At 60.0% G+C, this 26,418-nt stretch overlaps 1 protein-coding gene across 2 annotated transcripts; it reads right to left on the reverse strand.

Annotated features, from left to right (window-relative positions):
• Positions 1-1,830: 1,830 nt before the first annotated feature.
• MRC2 (mannose receptor C-type 2) lies at positions 1,831-26,316 on the reverse strand. Of its 2 annotated transcripts, none has more exons than XM_072028965.1 (30): positions 26,146-26,316; positions 17,298-17,696; positions 16,437-16,610; positions 16,101-16,265; positions 15,773-15,886; positions 15,238-15,381; positions 14,546-14,734; positions 14,207-14,361; positions 13,876-13,983; positions 12,056-12,171; positions 11,805-11,953; positions 11,485-11,702; positions 11,153-11,295; positions 10,664-10,805; positions 10,310-10,448; positions 9,962-9,997; positions 9,286-9,446; positions 8,860-8,927; positions 8,500-8,600; positions 8,248-8,393; positions 7,982-8,096; positions 7,736-7,899; positions 7,349-7,457; positions 6,747-6,985; positions 6,490-6,658; positions 6,168-6,317; positions 5,785-5,904; positions 5,321-5,500; positions 5,075-5,101; positions 1,831-4,563 (listed from the first exon to the last, which is right to left on the reverse strand). In XM_072028965.1, exons 1-30 carry the CDS (start codon positions 26,231-26,233, stop codon positions 4,343-4,345), a joined length of 4,449 nt encoding a protein of 1,482 aa, XP_071885066.1. In that variant the 5' UTR covers positions 26,234-26,316; the 3' UTR covers positions 1,831-4,342. The 2 variants fall into 2 exon arrangements, with proteins under 2 accessions (XP_071885066.1, XP_027301078.1); XM_027445277.3 differs by having other exon boundaries at positions 10,664-10,766; positions 26,146-26,311.
• Positions 26,317-26,418: the final 102 nt, after the last annotated feature.

Genomic DNA, 26,418 nt, shown 5'->3' on the forward strand with positions numbered 1-26,418 from the left:
GTTTCCTAACTTCTCAGTTCCACGTAAACATGAAATATATTACTGAATAAATTGTAATTCTTTTTATTGTGTGTGATGAGAGGGTATAATTTTGCAAGTTTTAAGGCGCTTAATATCCCCCATGCTGGTTATTGTTGGTCACTGGAAACCTGACCCAGACGCATGGCTGTGCTCACCCGTCTCCAAGTTGGTCCTTATAAACTACGTTTAACTGCATGAAACGGGGGAATTATTAAACACGAACCATGCATTATACTATGACCAATAACCACCTGCAGCGAGGAGTACCCAGCAGATTTGTCATTATCCAGGAATAAAATTCCTTACTAAGCAGACACTGTACTCACAGAAGGCTGCATTCCTTTATCCAGCAAAGATTAATAACCTCTGAGTCAGACTTAGGGCTGGATTCTGGGAATGAGGAAACAAAGATCTTGTGGTCGCTTGTTTTGCACAAACTGGTTCTTTTCAGAGTAGCGGTTTTTTACCATGGGGTGAAATGAAAACCGCTGCCAGCTGCGGTTTGCTTCAAAAGGGCAGCGTCCGCTGGCCACAGCCCCCGCGCGTTGCACGAGTGCTGCAGCTCCAGGGATCCCCGGTCCTCGATTCGCTGCGGCCACTGAAAGCTTGCTTTTTCCTGATCATTTAACGTTGAATTGTGACCTTTGCAAACGCAGCTGTGTCAGAGCCGCCTGGGGATGAGCAGCTCAGCCCAGCAAACTCCGCACCCTGGCTGTGTGCTGCTCCCCATAGCCCGCAGGCAGAACAGAGCCAGGACAGGACGACCGCTTCTGCCCAGGGCACACCGTAAGGTTTCCTGATGCAAAACGCTTCTGAACATCAAGCTGAAATTCTTCTCCAAAAATTTTGCCCCTCATCCGCAGGGCAGGGGCTGGCGAGAAGCACGGGGCTGCTGACTAATTGTAGCCGGCCCTCGTTGCCAGCCCAGGAGGTGTTGCCTTCCTACTGCTACGTAAGGAGTCAGTAGGGAAATTAAAGGGGATTAAGATAACAAGGCTCTTTCATATCCTTTTCCAGATGAGCCCAGCCTGAACCAGACATCATGGAATTTTGTAACGACTCCCTTAAAACGGGTTTGCTCAATTCAGGCTGGGAAAAACTGACAGAAGGCGGAGATCGTTCACCTCCATGAGAAAGCGCCTTCAGTCACTCCAGGCGGCTACGTTCCCCAAAGGCTCCATTTCTTTTAAATTAAAAAATAAAGCACATTGTGGGCTTCACGGTCTAAAGTCAGCAGTGCAACTTTTACAGGGCTTCCTTTGAAAACAAACTGCCTACCTGGTTTTAGGACCAGGCACCCTGAGACCAGAGCAAGGGTGACTCGAGCGTCCTCTCCCTGCGCTGCTGCATCGCCCGCAATTATTTCCACTGCTGTTTGCAATTAACAAGAGCGGCCCCCTCCGACCTTCCTGCCAGCTCCTCAGCTTCTCTTCCACCTCTCGTGTGAAGTGCTCCAAAAGTGCTGGATTACAGCCCGAGCCTTAGTGAGAAACAGAAATTTCAGCGCTTTTCAAAGGGCTCTGCTCAAACTGAGGTCTCCAACTCCGGAGGGCTGGGTGTCCAAAAGGGAAGGTTGTCCGTTCTCCAGCTGACTCTTCCCAAAAAAACAGCCAGTGAAGGCCAGCCACCGTGCCCAGGGACATGCAGCATGGCGATGCTCCGTGCCCACCTACCTGCTTCCCTGGTCTGGGGCCGGTGGGTGCCGTTTCACCCTCAGCTTTGCTTCTTTGAACACACAGAAAGACAAATTTTGGTTTTCCCCAAATGGAAGGAGAAAAAAAAAAAAAAAAAAAAAAAAAAGGAAGAAAATAGGTGGGGAAGGAAATTTTATTTCCAAGCTTCTAAAAGGATCTTACAAACCACAGAGAGTAAAAAAATGCAAAACTATATATATATATTATATATATATATATATAATTGACAGGGTCCTTTTAAGCGATTCTTCACATTATTCTAATGGTGATAGGCGATACCACTTAACCGTATATGCAATTTTCCTGTAATCCTGATCACTGCCGACAGCTGACAAATTATTCTTGTACAAAATTTCCCCTATATTGTACAGACTTCTTTGCTTGAAGGTAGAGAAGAAGGAGGATAAAGAACGGAATTAATCAAGAAAAAAATAAGAAGAAAAATCTTTTTAAAAAGTGTTCCTGGATAGGGCTGGGTGAATGCCACAGAGCACGGAGAACCCTGCGCTGCGCTGCCCCTGCTGAGCCCAGGGCCCTGTGCAATTCCCTAAATGAGCCCAGTCCTGCCCAGCTGCACCTCTTGCCCTCAGCACCACTCTTCCCCTCTCCATCCCACCAAACCTGACCTCAGCTTTTCCTTTTGGACTTACCACCAGCGGGAGGAGTCGCAGAGGACGCGCAGTGCAGCATCCCCCACGAGCCCAGGTGCTGGAGGAGCTGAACGCCTGCTGGGGATGGGGATGGGGATGGGGACGGACTCATGCTCAGCTCTCCAGGATCCAGCACCCACATCAGGAAAGAAAACCAACAGCTCCAAGCCAGAAAGGACCTCAGGAAATGAATGTGGACAAAGCCAAGACTGAGAACTGGACCCGGGGCAGCTCCAGGCTTGCTCTCGCCCTGAAACGTCGTGGCGGCTTTTGGACGTTGCCAAAAAGTAAACAAAATGAAAGGATCCCTTGTTCCCCTGTCCCACCCCCCAACAGTTCCTTAAACACTTAATGTCCAGCTTAAGTGAAATCAACAGATTTTAAAATCCACACAGGTGTCAAAAATGAGAGTAACACAACTTAGCTAGTTCCCATCATCTTCACAACAAAAAAAAATGTGAGCCTTGGAGGCAGAGGGCTACGCAAAAACGTCTTTTTATGGGGGTTCTGCCGCCTTGCTTCGGAGGTTATGGGGGATCTTTCGGGTCCCGTTCCCAGCAGGGACACCCCCCCCGCAGGGCCTGAGCATCTCTCATTGCCTTCGGGGCATCCTCTGTCCTGACCCCAGCGCCGGGGGTGCTGCAGGAGCAGGACGGCTCAGCCCCGGGACACACGCGCTCCTTATTGCACAGCTCGACAGCGAGCAGGGGGCTCAGCCATGCAGCGCCTTCCTCCTCCTCACCTACACCTGACACATAAAACAGGCAACCACACACACCCCAGCCAGCTGTGTGAAAGAACGTATATATTCAGCACGCACTCAATACAGTATAGCAAAAAAAGCTATCGTTTCCTTAAAAAAAAACAAAAACAAAAACAAACAAAAAAAAAACAACGAAACCTCCAAAATTACCACCAAAAAAATTCCAAATTGGTGCCCACCCTACATCCCTCACGCTCATCCTCCTGGCCCGAACAAGCAAAACCAGCCCTGCGCTGTCCCTGCCCTGCAAGGAAGGGCGGTGAGCGGGTGGGCGCGGGGGGACGCAGGGCGGCTCCGGCTCTCGGCGCCTGGCCCCGAGCCTTTTCTTTATTTTTTTTGCTCCTTCCTCCACGCACTTTGCAGTCGGGCAGAAACTGGCCAAATCTCTCGGGGGATCCGAGTGCCGAGCGGCTCGGGGAGCGGGGCCGCCAACCAGCGCTGCGCCTAACCAACAGGAGGATGCTTGGGGCTTCCAGTTCTCTGATCTGCTCAAAACCTGGGGTGCCGAGGATGCTCCCGCCAGGGAGGTTTGCTCTGTGCTAACCGGGATGGGGACCAACGGAGCAGCGAGCAGGGCAGGATTGTGCCACCGGCCCGCAGGAAGCAGCAGCGGCTGCCTCGCCACGGCCGGCCGCAGCCCGAGGGATGCAGCGGGGAGGAGAAGGGGTCGCATCGCTGAGCTGTCGGGGTTGGGGCGGGGGTGTCCTTGCTGGGGTCACCGCGACGTCTCTGCTGCCGGAGGTGGGAGATGAGGACGAGGAGGGGGAGAGGACCGGCAGGGCCGTGGGGCTGGCCCTCCTCGCGCACGGAAAGGGGAGGTAGATTGGCTTTGGAGACCTCTTGCCCTGGAGGATGTCTTCAGACACCAGCTCATTTTCCGGGGGGAAAGAGCCCACTGCAGGGCCCTGAACGCCCGTGCTTGCCTTCTCCCAAGGGGAAGGTGTCTCGGAGCCTGTTCAGGGAAAGCTCTTGAAGCAGGGGGCAATTTTCCCCTAAACTTTTTAGCCCTGAAACCGCCTCCACGGCTGCTGCAGACAAACGCCCAGCAGCCAGGGACAAGCCTGGAGTTGGTGGCAGTGACCCTTGGGACACCCCGACCCCAGCCCCTCTCCCTGCCCCGCTGCTGCCCCTGCCGTGCTCGCCCTGGGGATCGTTTGTGTGATGCTCTCCATCCCCCCCTCCCCGTCCCCCTGTCCCCAGCGTCCCCCCTGCCGTTAGTCTTGCTGCTCGTTCATCTCCATGTCCGACACCAGGATGTTCTTCTCGGCGGCTTCGCTGGGGTTGGAGGTGGTGCGGCTGTAGCGGGCGCTCTCGAAGGCGCCTCGCTCCGAGCTCCTCCGACGCTTGTACAGGTAGATGGCGATGCCCACCAGGGCGCACAGCACCAGTGTCGACAGCACCACCACCGCGATGGCCGTCGTGTTCTCCGGCAGAGCTGCAGGGAAGGGGAAAGGCCGGTGAAATGCAGGCTGCCACTTCCCAATGTCCTGCCCGAGCCCCAGCCTGGCGCACGAGGTGCTTCAGGTGGTGGCTCTCCGGATGGGTGGGTTGATAGGATGGGTCAGGGAGGGACAGAACCGCAGCATTTTGGGGATGTCAGGCCCACGGCAGAGCTCCTGCAGCAGGACAGCCTCTCTGGGTTGTTCCTGACGTACATTCACATCAGGAATGTGAACTCCTGGGCTGGATCTTTAGGATCCCACCAGAAGATGTGGCACCTTCTGGACAAACCCCTCCAGAAGGGGCAAGGGAGCCCCACAAAGGGCTGGCCAGACATTTCTCCACAGAGGAGGACTGAAAGCTGCCCAGGGATGGGATTTCCCACCCACAAACACCATTCCTCTTGTTATTCATGCAATTTGGGTTGCAGCACGGCCCCACAGGCCCAGGTCATGCTCCCACTGCTGGGCTCAGTGGGAAGCGATGCTGCCGATGGTGCCACTCACCTGCCCTGGAAAAGCTGCTCTCCTCCACTGCAATGGCAACACAGAGAGGTGAGTACATGACCACAACACTCTCCCCTCTTCCCACCATTCCATTGGGATCTGCAGACCCCCCACCACCACCACGCTGCACCAGAATTCCCCAAAATGTGGCCAACCCTGCCAGCAGGACATAGCCCTGCCCTGCAGCACCGTGCTCAGACCCCTGGCTCACCCCACACCAGCCCAGGCTCTGCAGGGGGTCCCTACCTCGGGGGATCTTGCAGATGACCCCCATGGTGACGTTGGTGCAGGAGCCCAGGCGCCAGACGCCGTTGCTGCTCTGGATCCAGTAGCAGCTGTTCTGGCTCAGCATGCTGGGCCCCGTGTCGTGCTGGCCCCAGTTGGAGTAGTTCACGGCGGTGTTGTCGTGCCAGACCAAGGTGCCACCTGGGAAGTGGAAGAACTGGGTCTGGGGAAGCTGAAGGGGATGCCCTGTCTGTGCCCTGGTTCTGAAAGCAGGGGGAGGCGTGAGGGGGCGATGGGGAGGGCCCACAAAGCCAGGGGAGGACACACGTGGCACATCCCGCACAGCCTGAGATGCTCTTGGTCACACCATAGCACAACCACCCCCAAGATGGTGCCACTGAGGGCTCCCTCTGCTCCCTGCAGACCTGGTGGGAACCCATGTGGTTGCCCAGGGAGGGTCTAAAGCCTCCCTCCTTCCTTCGTACCTTTGGGGTTGAACGTCATGCCCAGCCAGGCGCCCTTGGATGGGCCCTCGTAGGCCTGGAGATGCTCCCACACGAAGACGTTCTCCGTCTCGTCCTGGATGGACAACACCGTGCCTCCGACTGTGGAAGAAAGGGGGGTGAGGGGGAAGCCCAGGGCCTGGAGGATGGAGCCTGGGAACGGCAGCAACGGCGAGGACAAAGCCAAGGAACCGCTGCTGGCCATGAACCTCGTGGTGAACGGGGAGCCCCAACACAAAGCAGCGCTGGGGAGAGACGAGGACTGACCAGAGGTGGCCTGGTACAGGGCCGGGGCCTCCATTTTAGGGTGTTGTGCTGCACCCAAGGGCAACCTGGGACCTCTCTTCTCCTGCAGCCCCCCCTACCTTTCTGGCACCTCCGCATGGCGTCCTTCTGCCCCAGGGTGATCTCCATGTGGAAGGTGTAGCAGTGGTCCCGGAAGGGGATCCAGGACGAGTCCTCCAGCGACTTGGGGCAGCTGCCGCTGTAGCTCCATTTGTGCGTGCGGGTGGCACCTGGGGACACACACACAATATATTCGGGTGGGGGGCACGGGGTGCTGGGGGTCCCACGGCACGTCGGAGCACCCTGGGCCACCCAGCCCCACAGCGACGGGACTGGAGCTCCTGGTGGGATGCCACCTCCAACACCACACAGCTCCCGCTGTGGGGCCCGCAGAGCTTGTACCTGAGCGGAGCTGGCAGATGCCACCCTGCAGCTTGGTGTCACAGCCGGCCGTGCGCCAGCTCCCGTCCGCGTCCATGTAGGAGCAGCCGGCGACCTGCTGGGGCTCCCCGTCCTGCCAGTTGGCGTAGAAGAGGTTCTCCTCCGTCAGCCACGAGTAGCTCCGACCTCCCTGCAGAGCCAAGGGGAGAGGTTGGGGGGCTGCTGAGACCCCCTCCCAAATGGCCCCCAAGCCGGGGGGGCTGTCCCCGTCCCCTCACCTCGTTGTTGGCCAGCCCGATCCAGAGCGGGGCCCGCAGGCTGCTGACGGCCTGGGTGAGGAAGGCCTGGCTGTAGGGGTCGGGGATGGTGGCCAGGGTGGCGTTGAGGGTCTCGCAGAGCAGCAGGGCCTCGTGCCACCTGAGGGGTTTCTGCAGGATGCGGTAAGTGCTGTTGTGGTAAAAGAGGGTGCCGGTGGGCGAGGGGGGGTACGGCGTCCGCGCGGGGCTCAGGAACGGGTCTGGGGGAGTAAAGAGACACGGTCAGAGGCTGCTCCTGCATATCGGGGGGGTCGCCTCCTCGCTGGGGTGTCCACGAGGCAGCGCCGTGCGTGCATGGGACACGTGCACCTGGCTGGGGACTCACCAAGCCAGGCTGATGCATGCAGGTTTGGGGGTGCCCCACAAACCGCTGGGGCCAGGTGCTCCCCCCAAGCTGAACCTGTCCTCCTGCCCCCTCCCCACTGCCCCATGCTCCCCCCAAGCTGACCCCATCGCCCCGAGCTCCCTGGCTGTGGCACCCCCATGCTGTGGGGTGCTGGGATAAGGCTGGCAGCCCCCAGCTCCGCTCGGGGGGGCCCCGTCACCCCCACACCCCTCCCTACCTATGCTCCGCTGGCAGATGTAGCCGTGCTTCTCCTCCACGCAGCTCCGGTCGTCCCAGCGCCCCGTGAAGTGTGGGGGGGAGCCGTGCCACACCACCACGCAGTTGGTCTGCACAGCCAAGCCCCAAAATCAGCACTGCCCCCAGCGTGTGTCCCATCCCACGCCCACCCCCGAGCCCAGGAACCCCCACGCTGCAGGACCAGATCCTGTGCTGCCCTCAGAGAGCCCCCCCAGCACCCTACAACCTTCAGCCCCACAACCTTCAGCCCACCATCAGTGGGACACCATGCTGAGGTCTTCTCAGGGTGGCAGGTGCCTTGACTACTCTCCTTCCCCGGGTAGGGCAATGCTATGGGGCAGGGCATGGGGCAGCAGGGGGGGCTCACCGGCTTGTCACTGGGGCTGGAGGCGCTGCACCCCGAGGGCTCACCGGGCGCCCAGCTCACGTGCCGCAGCGGCTCGCCCTCCACCCACTGGAATTCCTTCTTGGCGTCGTGGAGGCCGATCCAGAGGTCGAAGGAGATGTTCGGCAGCATGGACGTGATGAAAGCTGTGAGGGATGGCGAGGTGCTGAGGGCCACCCCCAGCAGCCGTGGGGCTGGAGGTGGTGGTGGTGGCCGGGGGGGACCTACCCTGCTCCAGGGGGTTGGAGATGGTGGCCAGCACGGCGCCCTGGTTCTCACACGCCTGCTTCGCCTCCGGCCACTTCACGATCTCAGCTTTGTCGCGGCCATTGAAGCTGAAACACTGCACGGGCACCAGGGGCATGGGATGGTCTGGGGGTGCTCCCGCCCCACAGGCCTCGCTCCCGGTCCCAGAACCCCCAACCTCCTCCCACACCCTCCCCAGCCCCATCCTTCCCCAATGATCCTCTCCCCGGGGTCCGTCCCCACCATACCTTGCTGAGGAAGGGGAACCAGCCTTGGGGACAGCCCCCGCTTGTGGGAGCAGGCATCGGTGGTGGGGAGGGCTTCACGGCGGTGGCATTACTCCGCTTGCAGATGTAGGGCAGCGCCGTCAGGCACTTCTGGTCCCCCCAGTCCTCTGCGGGGACAGGCAGGCCAATGACACCCCCATCACACCAGGACAGGGTGCCTCAGCCCCCCTGCAGCCCCCTGCCCCTCCGGTGCCGCTGGACCCGGCCCCTCACCTCTGCTGGCCGTCATGTAGACGCACTTCTTGTCCTTGTTGATGGGACGGGGCTTGCCGGGTGCCCAGGAGACGAAGTTGAGGAGGGACCCATCGGACCACCTGGGGAAGCACGAGGCTGGGCAGTGACTTGGTGAATGCTACGAGCTGGCTGCAATGGGACCAGTCCCATGCCTGAACTGGGAGCGTGCACCACCACTGCCCTCTCCTGGGTGAGGAACCAGCAGCCTCCATCCCAAAGCACCAGCCTGGGATGGGCCCAACCTGAGCAGCAGGCGCTGAGCCGCGGTGCTCTCCCGGCTGGGGCTGGTGGCACAGGGACACACAGGGACACAGAGGGCTCAGCCTGGCCCTGACTTACTTGAACCTCCCGTCATTCTCGTAGGTGTGCAGCCCGATCCACCAGTGTTGCTCCTGGCCCCTGGAGAACTGCAGGACCAGAGCAGAGATGTCAGTGCCTGGAGGGCCCTGTTTGCATCTCCCTGGGGACAGCCACGGCCACTTGGGGCATGGGGCAGGACAGTGGGGGCTGCGCAGCACCCCTGCAGCTCGCAGTGCTCTGGGAATGCCCCGTGGTGGCACCTTGCTGGTGACAAGCTTCACGATGGAGCCACTGAGCACCAAACCCAGCCACCAGCTCGGAGCCAGGCTGTCCCCAGATAATGTCCTTCAGGCAAAGGACGGAAGAAGCCGTGCCAGGAGGGGCTGCAGGGGGCACAGAGCAGTGCCGGGGGGCAGCACCCAGCCGAGCATGCCTGCACCCGGGGAGGTCACTGCCACCTCTTACCTTCTTCAGGTTCTGGCCCAGGAAGCGCAGCTCAGCCTCGCCGTGCACTGACACCAGCTCTGCCTGGAACCAGCTGCAGATGCGCTGCGCCTGCACCCAGGTCGAGTGGTGCTCGAAGAACTTGTACTCGGCCTCCTGGTACTTCACCCACTCTTTGCTGCCTGCAGGAGGGGACCCGGCACCATGCTGCAGCGTCCCCCCCCATGCTGCCACCGCGTCCCCGTCCCTTTGTCCCTTTGCCCTGCATGGGTTTGGCCTCTGGGCTCCTCCCTGCGAGCACAGGGGGCCAGCATCCAGCCAGGGGCCTGATCCTGCTGTGCATTTGCAGGCAGCAATTCCTCCTTGCTGTTCAGCTTGGGTCAGGGGTTCCGGCCCCGTGAAGCATCCAGCAAGGAGGTGAGGGCAGGTTTGGGGATGGAGCTGGCAGCACCTCCGTGCTCTGCCTGGCACGGGGACACCCTGCAGTGCCACGGCTGTGGGGACACCTTGGTTCCTGTCCCACCTCCCACCCCTTCTACGATCCTACACAGGGTCCCTCCTCCTCTGAATAACGCTGCCCCTTCCTGGTGCCCGGCAGTGACCGCAGCTCACTTTGTGCTTGCTATAGGATTGGAGATGCCCGGGGAGGACAGCGTGTCCCAGACGGACACATGGCCACAGACAGCTGCTAACACACCTTGGGTCGTGATCTCCGGCTCCTTCACATCAGCACCTGGGGAAGGAAAGGAGAGGCTGTGAGCGGGATGTGGGGCTGGGATGCTCCACACTGACACCACCTGCATGGGGCAGAGATGCCCCGAACCCCTCCAGGCCTGGCAGCAGCTCCCTTCACCCCCCCAACCACCAAATTAAGGCTCATCCTGCCACAAAAGCACAGCTTGCAGAGGAGATGCACCCCCACAGGCTCCACTAACCCCCCCCTCCCCTCCTCCTGCACTGCATCCTGCTCCAAAAAGATGCTCCGGCGTGGTCCCTGCTCCCTGGCCCCCGGGTATCTGCAATCCCCGACCCTGCCCGGCGCTACCTTTGGGCAGTTTGCAGATCCAGTCCAGCTGGGCTTCGCACTGCATCGGCATCCACTGCAGGGACGCCAGGTCCAGCACCGCGCAGTTCCGGATGTCGTCGTCGTCGTAGTTGCTGCGGTCAAAGTTGTGGTAGAAGAACTGGGGGGCCGAGAGAGACAGGCGGGGTTGGGGCTCCCAGGCTGGGTTTCCATCAGCTCTGGATTTGTCCCCTGCACCCCAACTGCCAACCAGGGCAGTACATTGCCAAAATCCCCCCCGTGACATCCTGAGGCACTGCTGCTGAGTTCCAGCTTTGCAGCGGGCGGGTGCTGGGTGCTCAGCACCCAGGCAGGGGGTGCCCTGTCCCGACTCACCCCCAGCCCGTCGCTCCAGCGCCAGCTCCGGTCCCCCGCGGGGTCCCGCCGGTTGAGGCCAATCCAGAACCAGTGCTGCTCGTGGATCTCTGGCTCCGACTCGCTATGGGAGCCAGGGGGAAGTGGTGAGAACATGCCCAGCCTCCAAAACAGAGGTTTTTATATTTGTACATTGGTATATATTTATATTTTGGCCCTTTTTACGCTTATTTTTTTAAACCTGCTGTCCCTTTGATGCCTAAAGGAAAGACCCCAGGTAACAGGCTCCCTGGTGCATGCAGGCTCAGGGCTGGAACGGTTTTAAATTCAAATCCCTCCCCAAATTTCAAGCACTTCTATCACACAGAAGGTACAATGGCCCCAGACGATGCATTTTCTGCACACACGGTGGCACAGAGCCACGGGCACAGGCCAACCCCACCGCTGGGTCCCCATCCCCATGGGTTCACACCGAGCACATCCACGCAGCGGGATGCGCTGGCCCCTCACCCAAAAATCTTGTTGAGGGTGTTGGCGATGAAGTGCTCCTCCTCGTAGCTGCCCAGGCTGAGCAGCTGAGCCCCCAGCTCCCGGCAGAACTCCTGCGCCGCGATCCACGTCTTCTTCTCTTGCAGCTTGTCAAAATTAAACACCTGGCGAGGGGAGGAGCAGGGGGGTTCAGCCCAAGGACCACACCCAGAGACCCCCCCCCCAGTGCTGCCAGCCCCTAACCAGCCCGCAGTGGGGTCCGGGCTGCCTTTTGCACGCACCCAAGCCCCAGCGCACGCTCCTAGGACGGGAGGGCACAGCCGGGGCTCGCCGCCTCCCCCGGCACCCCTCACCTTGTAGCAGTGCCGCAGCTTGGGGTCCGCGCTCCATCCGGGGGGGCAGGCGCCGGTGAGGCTGGGCGTGGGGTAGGGGTTGGGCAGCTCGGGGTTCACCGGCGTGCCCAGGTTCTGCCGGCAGATGTACTTGGCCTTGAAGGTGCTGCAGTTCTTCACCTCCCACAGCCCCATGGAGCTGCCGGTGGCCAGGGCCACGCAGCCGCCCTTATTGTAACCTGGAGCCAGCCTCAGGGTCACTGCTGGTCCCCTCCCCGGGGGCAGAGCCAGCAGGGAAGGGGACATCCCCATCCCACCCACCACCACCGCCGTCCCCTTACCGGGCTGGTCGCGGTTCCAGTGGGTGTACATGACCTCGTCGCCGCTCAGCCAGCGGAAAGCGCCCGTCTCGTTGATGTCCTGCAGCGCCGTCCAGAAATACTCTCCGTCCCAGCCGTAGATGAGGCTGCTCACGTACGCCTGCTCGAACCTGGGGGGCACAAGCTGCTGGCTGAGCCCCCTCCCATCCCACGCAAAAAAACCCTGCTGTGGAGCAAACCCCGTCCTTGGGCTGCTGGCCCCTGGGGCTGACCTGTTGGTGATGGTGACCAGCGTGGAGCCGTAGTCGGAGCACAGCTTGCGGGCATCGCTGTAGGTGACACGGTCCTCGCCCAGCCAGAAGCAGGAGGGGCTGTGCCACTTCCAGCCCTGGGGACAGGAGGCAGCAGACATCAGTCACCCGGTCAGCTCCGTGCCAGTCCCTGCACCTCCTCCACGAAACCACCCCAAAGGCAGGGGCTGAGCTCCCCGCTGCGGGAGACGTGGGATGGGAGCAAGGTCCCACGTCCCCTGCTGCCACCTCCGCCTTTTCCTGGGAGGTCTCCTGCCCCCGGCCGACCTGGCGTGCCCCGGCTCTGCTCCAGAGCTCTCGCAAAGGAGAGGGCTGCGAGGAAAACAAACACCCGGGGCAGCTTCAAAGCAGCAGAAATCGCTCTCCCCGCCAGCGTTCGGCCCCGCCGGGGTGCGGGGAGGGGAGCACAATCCTCTGCTTATGCGGCGGGGCCAAGCGGAGAGCGAGTCCCACCGCAGCCTGCTTTAATCGCTCGCCTTGTTGATGTTGGAGCCTCTCCGGGGCTGGAGACACAATAGTGCCTGTTTTCTGCCAGAGCAGTGAGCGGGGCGGCAGCGCGGGGAGGGACGTGGGGGCTCAGCTGTGCTGGGACAGGGGATGTGCACGGGGTGGGAGAGCAAAGGGTGGGAAGGGTGAAGGGGCTCAGCCGGGCAGGTAGGTGGCCTCAACTCAGAAACCCTTCTGATACAGTGGGAAGCATCACCGGGGTTTTATCCGTGTCCCCAGTGACACTGGGGGACACGTGCCATCGGCACAGTGGGGAGGAAGCAGAGGGAGGGATGCGGGAGGGTGCCTTTGGGAGGAAAATGACTCCAAATCCCATTTTTGTCCCGAGTTCCTGTCTCCAAAAGTTGGCAAAGCCAAGCATGGCCCCTCTGTAAGGCCGTTCCAAAAATAAAGGGGTTTGTCTTTGCTGGGACGAAGGAAAGGTCTGGGCGAAGCTGCCCGCACAGCCCAGCAGCCCCTCGAGGTTGGTTTGCTGGGCTGGGTGCGAGCGAGTGCTGCCTCTGAGGCGCTGGGAGAAGTTCAAGGGTGGCAGCGCTGCCAGGCTCCCTGCGTGAAAGCTGAGGCACAAAAGCCCCTTCCAGCAGGCTCAGGAGCTGCAAGGCCTCGGCCCCGCCAAGCTGGGGAAACTGAGGCAGCTGGCTGAGACGCTGGGGTGGCACAGCCCTCGGTGTGTCCCGAATGCCCACATCCCTGTGGACATGGGGAAAACGAGACCGAGAGCACCAGTTTTGCAGCGAGAACGGTGTTATAAGGGCCAGGAAGGGTCAGCCCCATCCTGATGATGGCAGCACCACAGTCCCCTGCCGGAGCCCTGAGCTTTGTGCATCTCAAAGCCAAGATGCTCCCTTTATCCTAGAGCCGTTGGGTGCAGCTCGATGCCAGCCCAGAGAGCTGCCAGGAGCCCAGGGCCATGGGGTGAAGGTGACCAGCACCAATGCACCAGGTTCCTCCATCCCATCCCGTCCTGCTCCTGCATGGAGCTGCTTTGCTGCAGCCTTTTGGCACACCGAGAGGCAAGGCAAGCAAGCAGGAAAAAAATAAAAATAAAACTTCCTCGCTGGAAACTCGTGCCAGACCAAGGGGGAGGATCTTGGATGGCGGAGGCATTTTTTTGCCCCAATTTCTTCCCATGGCCTCATACGACCCCGGAAGCAGGGGCTCGGCACCCCCCGGGCACAGACCCACAGCTCTGGGGATGCCAAGGATGCCTCGGGGCTGCAGTTTGGGAATTGCAAGGAATTGGCCAAGAAAGCACAGCCCCGCGTCCCCCTCACCTTTCGGCACCCGTGGTCATCCTCCTCTTTCTCCTGGCTCACCCGGCCGGGCTTTTTGCAGATCGAGGGCAGGGTCTGGTTGCAGGGGCTGTCGTTCCACCTCCCTTCCTGGAAAGGGTGAAGAAGAGCAGGATTGAGCCCAGCTGACAGCCCGGGGGATTTCCCATCTCAATCCATGCTCCATACGTTTTTCCTTCCCTGCAGCAGCCCCCAGGGCTGTGCTGGATCCTTCCCGAGCCAGGTTCAACCCAGGCTCCTCCAGGTGCCCCATCCCTGTCCCTGTGGGGATGCTGTGGAGGTGCAGGATCCGTCCCCAGCCCCATGGCCTCACCGGTCCCCAGATGGTCACGCAGTCCTCCAGGCTGTCACGGAAATTGTTGGGCTCGAAGGGGTGCCAGTAGGTGAACCTCACGGGCGTCCCGTCCGACCACTCAAAGTTCATCTGCAGCTTGAGGTCATTGAGGCCGATCCAGAGCTCCTCCACGTCTGCCAAAACAGGAGGCAAAATCCCTTCTGCCTGGCTGAAATCTTGCAGAAACCCTCCCGAAAAGGCTTCAAAACACCTCCCGAAACCCCTGCTCCAAGAGCAAACCTACAAGCTCTGGTGCTGCAAAATGCAAACGTTTAAGGATGCCAATGTTCCCCTGGGCAGGGCCGAGGCTCCCCGTACCTTGCTTGATCTGCTTGGTGACAAACTCCAGCTCGGAGAGGGTGTGGATGCTGACCAGGTCCCCCCCGCTCCGCAGGCAGGTCTTCTTCGCGTCCTGCCAGCTCTTCTTCTCTCCCACCAGGCGGTAGCAGTTGGACTGGAAGGATTGCCAGCTGGGCTCGCAGTCCACCTTCACCTCCGACCACGAGTCTGGCAGGAGAAGAGCAGCTGAGGGCTCCCGTCCCGCTCCCCAACCCTCTCCTCTGCGGGGCACCGCGGTCCCACGGGGCTGCTCAAGCGCTCAGAGAGCGCCTTGTGCTCTGGACAAGAGGCCAAGGTGTGGGAAAGCCATGGCCAAAACCAAGCAAGGTGCAAGCAACGGTAGCTTTAGAGCTCTGGAAACAACCCCAAATCCCTTCTGTTTGCACAGATTCGATGCAAGAGCAGAGCCCGGAGATCCGGGAAAGCACCGCAGAGCTCCCGTGTCGCTTGAGCCCTCCCCTAAAGCCCAACCTGTGACTGCACCAAGCACTGAGGTGGGGCTGCTCTGGGATTTTCCAAACCTGTTCCCACCCTGGGATGCCCTGAGCACCTCCACCATCTGCCCTGGCACATGGGCAGTGTCCTCTGGACACATCAGAGCTGGGGTCTGGCAGGGAAGCAGGGCTCTCCGCCTGGATTTACTCCCTGGGACACTCAGCCCCCCCGCTTACCCGTCAGGAAGGGGTCGGCGGTGGCGTTGGGCTTCTTCTTGCAGACGTAGGGCAGGGCGATGCCGCAGTCGCGGTTCTGCCAGCCGCCAGACGACTCGGTGCGGATCACACCGCAGTTCTCCTCGCTGGGGTTGTCGGGCTGGTCTGGAAAAGGGGCCGAGGGGGGGACAGGGTGATGGGGGGCTCGCAGGGCGGGTGCAGCTGTCCCCAGCCCTCTTCCTGGGGTACCTCTGTCCTTACAAGTGTCTCTGGGTGACAGCACTGGACACAGCCAGGGCATGCCTTGCAGTAAGTCCTCCTGCCCGCAAAAACCCTCTTGGGGCTAGAGATGGACGTGGGCAAATTAATGCCACCCATGTCCTCCACCATGCTCCGGCACTGGCCTGCAGTGCCCCGTGGCACAAGGATGCTCAGCCCAGGACACCCGGTCCCCTGGGCAGCCTGGGCCACCTCCTGCTACCTGCCCGTTCCCTGCCCCACGCCGCGTGCCCTGCCCCACCGCAGCCCCCCGGCCGCACGCAGCCCCCCAGCTCACCGCTCTCCCAGTTGAGGTATTTGAGCGGCGAGTTGTCCGACCACTGCCAGCCCCCGTTGATGTCCAGGTCGTTGAGCCCGATCCAGAGCGTGGAGCTGTACCCCGTCAGCAGCCCTGGCACCAAGGCAGAGAGAGAAGCAGGATCAGTCCCCCAGCTCCAGTGAGGCCAAGCTCAACCCCAGCCCAAAACCATCCCCAGACCACCCGGCCAGGACAGAGAGCCCAACCTGGGGCCACTGATGGCCACGGGGCCACCAGCTCTGCCCCGGGTGGCGAGGACGTGGGGGCAGCCAGCGCCCAGGTGCCATCGCGGGGCCACCGCGCTCACCGTTGATGTAGGTCTGCTCGTGGATCTCGGTGATGCTGAGCAGGTTGGCTCCTTGCTGCTCACAGCTGTTCCAAGCCTCCCGCCACGACAGCGTGGACTGGAAGTTGAACTGGTAGCAGCTGTTGGTGAGGTGGTCCTTGTCCCAAAACGTCTCGCAGTCGTTACCTACGGGGACAAGCAGTTGGCAGGGGCGAGCACCCAGCACATCCCACCCAAACTTCAAAAAAAAAAACCACCCAAAACCCCATATCCCACAAAACCCGGGTGCTGGGGAGCCTGGGGATGCTCCTGCATCAATCACCAGGAGGAGGGAGGGGACGCGCTGCCCCCACTTACTCTTTATGGGACAGAAACCCCACCGCTCGTCCTTGCCGTAGTCCTGGGTGGTGGCGCACCAGAGGTGGCCGTCCTCCCGCCCCGTGCTGGTGCACTCGTGGAACCACTGGTTGTCGTACTTGAAGGGGATGGTGCAGGGCTTCCCGTGAGAGTTGCCCTGGATGGTGTAGATCTCTGCGGGACAAGAGGGGCCCCCTCCTGAGACTGCAGCCAGGGGTCAGCTGGGGGGAGGTCGGGGTGAGGGGTGTGGGTTTTTCTCCCCCCTAGGGGGGCTCCTGGGATGCGCAGATGTCCTGGTTTTGGAGGGGATAGAGAATTTCTTCCTAGCATCTGGGATAAGGCTGTGGGGGGGATTTAGGAGGAAAGTAACGCTGATAACACCCGATGCTTTGGCTGTCGATGAGCGGTGCTTACACTGAGCCGAGGATGTCACCACTTCGGGTGCTGCCCCACCAGTGAGGGGCTGGGGGCGCACAGGGAGCTGGGGGGGGATGAAGCCAGGAGAACTGACCCCAACTGGCCCAAGGGATGCTCTACACGTGGCGTTAGGCTGAGCGATAAAACGGAGGGCAGCTGGCAAGGAGGCTGTGGCTGCTCGGGGACTGGCAGGGCGTGATCCCACCCGTGGGGCTGATCCCATCGCCCTGCTCCCACCTGGTTTTGCAGCCCCAGCGAGCCTGACAAGGTCAGGATTTGGGGCTGCTCCCCCTCTGCTCCATTTTGGGGCTGCTCTTTCTTAGGGACTAACCCTACTGCTAACACCTCCTGGGTCTGAGCACCAAGGCAACGGGGATGAGGAGTAGGGGACTTGGGAAACACCCAGGGTGCAGAGGGCGAGCCCGGCACCCAGCGAGGCGTTACCGGAATAGGGCACGGAGCACAGATCCTCCTCGGTGCCGTACGTCCTCCACTGCGAGCTGCGTGCCTGGTCCCCCCTGTCCAGCGAGGAATTGCCCGGGCGGGCGCCGAGGTGCTGCGAGAGCTGCTCGCCGAGGCTGCGGCAGCTCCAGCGCATGTTGACAGACTCGCGGTCGCACTCGTAGGTGGCCAAGGGGTGCAGCCCGGCCGTGGCGTTGGCCCCGTGCCACGACACCCCCAGGCACTGCATGGCCCCCACGTTGAAGAGGCGGTTGCGCGAGACCCATTTCCACTGCTGGGCTGGGGCGCTGGCGTTGCAGCCCTTGGCGAGCCGCACCAGCGAGTCCTTGGTCTCCAGGCAGCCCTGAGCGCCCGCGTTGTAGATGAGGAAGACTTTGGAGTCTGGGGGAAAAGAGAGAGGAAAAAGTGTGGGGAAAGGGTTAAAGCACTGCCGAGGGGTTGGCACCGTGCTTCGCCCCCCCCCGTCTCGGTTCCCTCTCCATGCACGGCAAGTTTTGGGGTGCGCCCCTGCGCACAGCACCCAGCAGGCTACAGGACACCACTTCCCTCTGGGAAGAGCCCCAATGCCCATCCTGGGGTGATGGGTGCCCTGGGAGCCCCAACAGGCATTTGCACCAAGCTGAAGCCTCCTGGCACCCCCACAAAGCACCAGCAAGCAGCTCTCGGGCATCAGAGCTGGCACAAAGAATTCATCTGCTCCAGCAGCAGCATCGGGGCTGTTCAAAACTGAGACCCCATCAGCAGCGTCCCAAGGCAATGGTGCTCAAAACAAGCCCTGTGCCAGCACCAGAGGAGCCAAACCACCAGCTCTGGCACCAGCCATCTGCTCCAGGTAAGGAAACAAGAGCAGGAAAATAGAGAGCATGGCCAGCATCTGCACCTGTGCCTGGGGATGTGTTAAAAAGCCGCGGAGCAATTGAGGTTTGGGATGGAGGCGTCCCCCCGCATGGGCAGGGCGTGATGGACAGCATTTGCACAGGCACAGCCCCAAGGGCAAACACGAAGCTTTGTGTCGGGACCCTCCAAAACCCCAGCCCGGGTGCTGAATGCTGACCTCCAGCACCCCCACGCCACCATCCCCACTCGCCATGGCCCGAACTTCCACCCCCTGGCATTTTCCTGCACCATCCCTCGCAGGAACCCATCTCCGAGGCCACCTCATTCCTTCCCGTCTCAAAACCAACATAAACCAGTAAAACCATCAGGATCTACACTGGGTCATGGCTCCCCAGGCAGCTTTGCTCCAGCTGATGCCTTGCTTCCAAAACCTCCGCCTGCTTCTTGCCCCCACGGCCCAGTGACCAGCAGCACGTTAAGAACACAACTGTTCCTTAATTCTTTTTTTTTTTTTTTTAAATCAACCAATTTTTTCACTACAAACATCACGAGAAGTCAGAGCCTACTCACGGGCCTGGCTATATTTAGCTTTGTTTGCTTTGTTTTTTTGCCACTATATGAATTTTTTGGTCTGAAAAGGTTTTCGTTTCCTATTCACCCCAAAGCTTCCCCCATGCCCTGGCCACGCTGCTCCGGCAAGCGGCTGGGCTCAGCCAGCTCTGCTGACTTGTTTCCACGAGGAGGAAGAAATGGAGGAAGGAGGAGAAATAGACCAGAGGGTTTTCTGGGAGGCTCAGCACAAAGCTTTGTGCACCTCGACCTCGCTCCAGAGAACGGCTGGCCCCAGACACACAAAACTGGAGCCTGCCCGCGAGCAGCTCTCAGGGGGTGAGGGGGGCGCAGGCTCCGTGTGCGCACAATACCAAAAGCCAAGGACTAGAAGAAGAAGCCCGCTCATTTCTCAGGAGACATTTTTTAATCCCGGCAAGCTCCCAACTAAGCAAAAGCTCTGCCAGGGCTGGGTTATGGGCTGTGGTTGCAGCACTGTGCGGGGAGCAGAGCGCTGGTGCTGGGAACAAATCCTCCACGCCGTGAGCCCCGCAGCAGCCGTAAGCAGCAGGGGTCAGCAACGGGACACCCTCCTCTGCTTATTGCTTAACCTGGCTTTGCTAAAAGCTGCCCCAAAAATTCATAGCAGGAGGGAAAAACCCTGGGGAAGGGGTGTCGGGGTGCTCAGCGCCCCACAATCCCGTCCCCATTGCTGTCAGGTGCTGGATCTGTGCCTGTCAGGGCTGCACCCGCAGCACTGCGTGGGCTCGGAGGAAGCTGTCCAGACTCTAGGGAAAGCCCAGGGCCGGAAAGGCACCAAAAAGCTCTAAAAATGGACAAGGTGGAGCTTGGAAATTACAGCCTAAGGCTTTGGGGCTAAAGAAAGGACAGGATGTTACCTGCTGGCACCAGGCTCGTCCCAGTGACACCGCGATGGCCTCAGGAAGCTCCTGGAGGCACCAGAGCAATGCTACAGGTGCAGCAAAAAGCTGCTCAGAGCCATGGGCCCGGGGTGTGCTGCTGAGAGCTTTCACCTGGGTGAAACAGGGAGCGAGCTCTGGCCGAGCTGCTGCCTCCTGGGGCACGGGTTTGGGGCAAGAGCTCACGCCCAGGCTTGCAGGAGGAGCGGAGAGCTTCAGGGGTGCCAGAAATCTTTGTTTTGGAAAAAAAAAAAATTTGAAATCTTTGATTTGAAATCTTTGATTTTTTGAAATCTCTGATTTGGAAATAGAGCTGCTGGAGCTGCGTTTCTATGAAGGATGACGGGAGCTCTGTACAGAGGCACGGGAGCACAGCGTGCTCGGAGCACTGCAGCAGGAGCCCGGGGCTCTGCGGTGCTGCTGGCGGAGTGCCTGGGGCATGGGGCGTGGGTGTCCGGCCAAACGCCTTCTCCCACACCGTTATCCTGCAGGATAAACCCAGCCCTCGCAGGGGTCTGCCCCAGAGGAGCGATGCTCTTGAGGTAAAACCCCAGCCTGGTCAACGCTGCAGGAAAACTTGAGCAGAACTGAAGGTTTCTGCAAACCACAACTTCAACCGGTGCCCTTAAATCACCATCCAACAGGGACACTGCAGGGACAAAACCTCTTCCGAGTCCGTGCACAAATATCACCAGCACCACCCTCAACAGCGACAGAGCAGCTACAGATGACTCCTTTCAGTGATGCTCTGTGGGTTTTTGCACCCAGTTTTGGAGATGAAGGAACTGGAGAGCAGGGCACCAGCTTGATGCTCAGCCAAAATTCAGCTGGGTGCTGCCCCTGTGCCTCTTCATCCTGCATCCTCCTGGCGGGGCAGCTCAGAGCAGCCCTGTCCCGCTGCCTGCCCGCGGCATTTTCCTGTTTGTTTTTCTGCCTCTTTAAAAGCTTTTAGCCACCAGAAAGCCCGAACCAGAAGGATCTCAGCGCAGCCCTTCCCACGACGGCTTTGCCACCACAGGGCAATTAAGGAAAGCATCGCAACCTGCAATTTGGGGACGTGGGCAGCACAGGATGAGAGGCCACGGAGGTGGCTCTGAGCAGGGCTGACGATTAACATCGGCTCTGTGGGAGCAACCAGGGCTGGGTCACAGCTCCAAGCCCCAGGAGCCAGGTCCCTCGTAGCCCCCCGGGGGTGCAGGTGAGGCCGAAGGCTTTGGGTAGCTTGGCGAGCCCAGCCCAGCTCACGTGCTGTTCCCCTGCTGTCCCAGTGGGAAGCAGCACGGCAGTCCCCAAGCCCCCTTCTCCAAACTGCTGCTTTTTCATCCTTTATTGCTGCCCAAAGCTGAGCAGTGGCCCCGAACCCCAGGGTGCAAAGCTGGGGGAGAAGCCATGGGAAGCAGCAGCTCCTTCACAGTAACATCCACAGGGATGCACCCAGCCCAGGGGGCAGATAACCAACAGAGAAGCCAAAACCCTGGAATAAAACCAAGAAAAAAAAAGAGGAACCCCAAACTGTTCTCATCAGACACAGGAAGGTTTCACCCAACATTGACACCTCTGTGTGCAGACCCACGGACACGCAGGAGGGGAGGGAACCGCAGGCACAAGGAGAGAGACCCAGTCCCCAAATCCACCCCCAGTGACATTTAGGGATGCAGGATCCTAAAGTTGCACCCCAGTAGTAGCACAGGAGGGCCCCCAGCTCCACCTTAATTTGTGTGGGTTTGGGTTAGCCCCAGAAAAGCCCAGCATCTCTGCACCCCAGTATTTTGCCCAGGTTCTGCCATAGGTTGCCATCCCCTGCAGACATCCCCAAGGTTTTGGCATGGAGAAGAACAAAAACACGGTCATGAAGGGCAATTTTTGGCCAAAGGGAGCCCAAGGAAGGAGCCCTCCAAGGGCTGGGAATGCAGCGGTGACAAATGCAGCTGCAGTACCCATGGCCCACGGCATCCCCGGGACACAGCAGCACGCAGCTCCGAGCACTCGAAGCCAAGCACCAGGATAAAAGAGGGGTTCTGTTGCTGCCGGTGGTGGTTTTTAAATTCTAATAAACCTCAGAGGCCAGGTCCCTTGTCATAGGGATGACAGCAAAGCTCGCAATGCGGGCGTGCAGCACCAGGACCCGCAACTGGAGCGGCACAGAGCCCGCGGCGGTGCAAACAGCCGCCGGTGGTTTATGGGGTGGGAGCCTGTCGGGATGAGCTCCGTGCTTGGCTGCAACCCCAGGAGGCCACCCACCATCGTTTTCTGCTGCCTCGGGGAGCCGTCGGATCGGGGCCATGCAGGCGTTAGGTCTGTTCTCCCCGCACCCGTCCGGGGATGCAGACAAAAGCTTCAGGCCCTATCCCCTGGGGGATGCTGCCCGTGGGCAGGCCAAGTGACTGAACCCACCCGTGGAAGGGGACAAGTCCCAGCATCAGCCCTCCGTGCCTAGCACCTGGATTTTCCCCCCAAATTTCCCCCAGCTCAGCTCCAGGCTCCAGCAATGGGCCGGGCAGGAGAGCCCTGATGCACATCCCCATAAATGGGGTGTAGCAATTGCCTGAAAAGTAGCACTTTTTTCAACACTAATAAACACAATAATAACAAACACTGATAATCATGCACAACTTTTTCCTTCCTTGCTTCTCCAGCATCATTCCTCACACTAACACCCCAGCCTGGGCCACCAGTGCCCATTAAGCTCCATTTTAGCAAAACCAGGCGTGCTTGCACGGCACAGATCAGGCTCCAGGTGCCCCAAAGAAATATCTACTTTTGCTTTTTTAATGGACAAGATGTTGAAATGAAGTTTTTTCTTCTATTTGCTTGTCCCATGTTCACGGAGGGTGCTGGGGTTAATGGGGCCATTTTGCAGAGCACAAAGTCAGTGTTGGGATTCACACGGGGAGCACAGAAGCTCGCCATCTCCCCATTCCCATTTTAATCTCCATCCTGCAGACATGCTGTTTTACAGGAAAAATCCCATTTGTGTTCCTGTTGTGACAGCACAAGGCACAACGCAGCACTCAGCTCTCCCTGGGACTGGGACACGAGAAGCGTCGGGTCTGAAAAGTGCCTCGTGCCCCCTGCAAGCACCCAGACCTCCCCTCCCGGGCTCGAGAGCTCGCTCAAGAATCTGCAAGTCAACCCACTAATCATTTGCTAACCCTTAATTAATTAAAGATGGGTCCTTTAAGAAAAGGAGCATCTGTGTGGGTCCCTTTTGGGCTCCAAGCAATCCAAAGAATGAGAAAAATGTGATGTTCCGCGGGCTCGGCACGGTTCAAATTAATTAAAACCCTGCTCCCCGGCTGCACGTGAGGAGCAGCAGCAGGAATCCTGCGGCTCGCCGGAGCAGAGCGCGGCCGCCACGCGTGCGCCTGTGTCGCCACCCCGAAATCATCGCTGGCTGCACGCCCCAAACCCGACCTGAGCAGCGCCCGCTGCCCTTCCCCAGCCAACGCAGGGTATCAGAGCTGGGATCTGCTGCTACGGGTTTGGAAAAGCGGATCCCAATGGCAGCGATCCCAGCCATCAGCAGCCATTTGCTTTGATTTCACGGCTCATTTTTCCCCGAGAAATCTTGAATGGGAAGGACTGCACAAGGAGCCGCGAGGCCAGGCTACGTTGTAACGGCTCGAGAACGTCTGCTTGTGGTTTATGGGTTAAAATAAAAATGTGGCTGCACATAGGAAGGCGTGGGGCAGGTCGGGGTCACCCCAAATGCTGATCCCGACCCTCGCCATGGGAGCCAGCCCAGGATGGGGGCAGCACCTTCACGTCGAGCACATGGGAAATATCCCTGGGCATCGCATGGCTCTGGGTGGCTTCGGGGGCAGGGGGCAGCTTTGCATTAAGCAATAAATCTCGTTTGCTTGTCATTCTTTTAATTCTTGCGCAAGCAATCCCTTCTTCTGCCTGCCTCTTCCTCTCAGCCCGGCTGCCTGCTGAGGCTGCAGGCGAGCTCCTGGCTTCCCCCGGCCCAGCACCAGGCTGTGGGGCTTTTACCCCAAATCCAACACCGCTGTTCCCCCTTCCTGCTCCCGAATAATCCCGGTTATCATTTATCAGAGCCACACTGGCCGTGCAATAAGCTATTTCCATTGCAAAGAGGAAAACGGGGAGAATTTCGCACGAAGCCCGCCGTGTTTATTTTAAAGGCTGTAAATTCTTCCCTGGGTCCCTTCCGCCCCCTCCCCGCCCCGCGAAGCCGCCGTGGCAGCCCCTGCCTTCAGCCACAGGCACTCGGCCCCATGCAGGGGAGCTGCGCGGTTTGGCTGGGCAGAGTTTTCCCAAAATTTACATTTTTTTCAGCCTTTCCCGGTGCAATGGGGAGGCTCCGCACCGGCAGGGGAAAAGCGACGCCACCAGCGAGGTCCCCAAGGACCCCACCAAGGACCTGGATGCGGAGAGCATCCTTCCAAAGGCAGCTCGCTAAGGGGACATCGGGGACTGATCCCCAAACCCAAGCAAGGATCCTTCCCAGCTGCACACTCAGCACTGGAGACCTCAGCAGCAGGCACCTGGGACGTGGCAGCTCCGTCAGCGCCGTCCCCTGTCCCCATCCCAGGTTCCAGCTGGGGAAAGATGCTGGGGAGGGCAGCGGAAAAACGGGGAATAGGGTGGAGGGAATTGAATGAGCATGGAGAGACCCCAGGGAAAATGAGCAGGGAGGGACAGAGAGGTGCAGAAAGGCAAACAGCACCCGCAGGCTCTGCGGGGCTCCCTGGAGGACCGGCAAACGCCCTGAAATCCCATCCCCTACAGAATAAACAATAATAAATGGCGTTCCCAGCCCCGCAGCGGCCTCGCACCCCAGTCCAACCAGCAACGAAACCTGGCCTGGGGGAGCTCAAAGCCTCCTTGTTCCTCCCCGGCCCCGGCGCGGGACCGCCGCTCGCCGCCGCGCTCCCACCTCGCCGCGCTCCCACCGACCGCAGGGACAGAGCTGCCTCTGTCCTCGGCGTCACGCGGGCGAGGGGAACGCGCCAGACCTGGCTGCTTCCAGCAGCAAAGCGGCCGGGATCGGGCCCGACGGGTGGCCGAGCCCTGCAGAAATCCAGCAGCCCCCCCCCCCCCCCAGGACACTGCAAAAAGGGGGGGGATTCGCGACCTCGAGAAAAAGTGTCTGCGGGGACGAGAGGAGCATTAACGGGGATTCGGCTCAGGAAAGTTCTTTGGAGATGGTCCCCACTCAGCAGCAGAACCTCGACCGAGTGCCCCAGCACTATGAGAATCTCTTCCCCATCACCCCGTCCCTTTCCCCAATTTTTAGGCCGTTTCTCCCAGCTGTGCCTCTTTTTACGCTCCTGGGCCAAATCCTGCCCTTGGCACCGGGCTGCCTCCAAACGCTGCACCGCAACGGGACCAAAAACCCTGCTCTGCCCCTGGCCGAGGTGGCAGCTCCCTGTCCCCATTCCCTGTCCCTGCTCCTTGTCCCCCGCTGGCAAACGCCACGGGGGAGAGCGGGGGGCCGGGGGGAGGAGGGCAGCAGCGCCTCCCATCCTGCCATTTCCAAATCTGCTTTGGATTTGCTGAGCGTACTCTAATAAAATAGGCCAAGGGTTTACGTTTGTTGTTGTTCGGGCAGAAGTAGCCAATTTCGAATTTTTTTCATTTTTTTAAAAAATGAAATAATAAAAGAAAAAAAGTTTTCTCGATAGGGACAAATGAACCTAAGGGAGCAACCCAACGGGTGCTGCACCGGGCTGTCCCGGGATGAAGGGGCTGAAATGGCTTCACCGGGGATGGGAGCGGCCCCAGGAGCCCCCGGCGTCTGGCACATGGTGTCTTCGGAGGGTGCTAAAAAAAAGCCCCAAGAGCCACGATTTATTGTGAAAGTCCTGCAAAAAAGGAAGTCTGCAAATACCCACTTGGACGTGGGATGAAGAGTTTTGGGGTGGGACGCGGTGGGAGGAGGAGGAACCCCAAAAAATAACCCCTTCAGCCCCTCCCCGGGGAGACAAAAGCCCGGAGCGGGGCTGGGGGCCGCTGCCACCCCCTGGTCCCGGAGCCCCCCCGGCCCCATCCCGGAGCCTCCCCGACCCCCCCAGAGCGTCGGAAACTTTTCCCCCGGGCTTTCCAGGCGCTGCGTGGCCGCACGGAGCAGGGAACTGAAGGGGAAAAAAAAAAAAAAAAAAAAGCCCCAAAAAAACGGCGGCGGCTCGGAAAAAAAAAAAAAAAAAAAAAAAAGGCGGCGAAACCAAAGGCGGCGGCGGGGGCTAAAAACAAAACGCGGCGGTCCCAAAGGCGACCGGAGGGAGATGGAGTAAAAGGAGCCGAGGGGAAAGCGAAGAAAAGCGAGGGGGTGGAAAAGCCAAAAAAATATAAAAAAAATAAAAAAACCTTCCCGGAGAGCCCAGCGGCCCCCGCCCTCCCCACGGCCGGGGACCCCCGCGTAGCGCCCCGGGGGCTGAGAGGGGAGGATTTTGGGGTGGGTAGGGGGGGGGGTTGGGTTTAGGGGTCTCCCCGTGAGGCTGCATCGCTCCTGGCCCCCCCCCACCCCACAAGCTGCCGGCGGGGGGGGGGCGCGGTCCCACCTGGGTGCGCGGCGCCGAGCACCAGCTGGAGGCCCAGGAGGCAGCCGAGGGAGGCTCGCAGAGGCCGCGGCCTCCGGGGGCGCCCCATGCCCGGAGCTGCCCCGCCGAGCTCCGCTCCGAGCCGGGGCCTCGCCGCTTCCCTCGGCCGAGGAGGGGACGAAGCGGAGGGGGGCGGGAGGAAGAAGGGGGAGGAGGTGGAGGAGGAGGAGGAGGAGGAGGAGGAGGGAGGGACGCCGAAAAGAGGAGGGAAAAAAAAAAAAAAAAAAAAGTTAA

This window comes from Anas platyrhynchos, chromosome 28, assembly GCF_047663525.1.
Source record: "Anas platyrhynchos isolate ZD024472 breed Pekin duck chromosome 28, IASCAAS_PekinDuck_T2T, whole genome shotgun sequence".
Classification (NCBI taxonomy): Eukaryota; Metazoa; Chordata; class Aves; order Anseriformes; family Anatidae; genus Anas; species Anas platyrhynchos.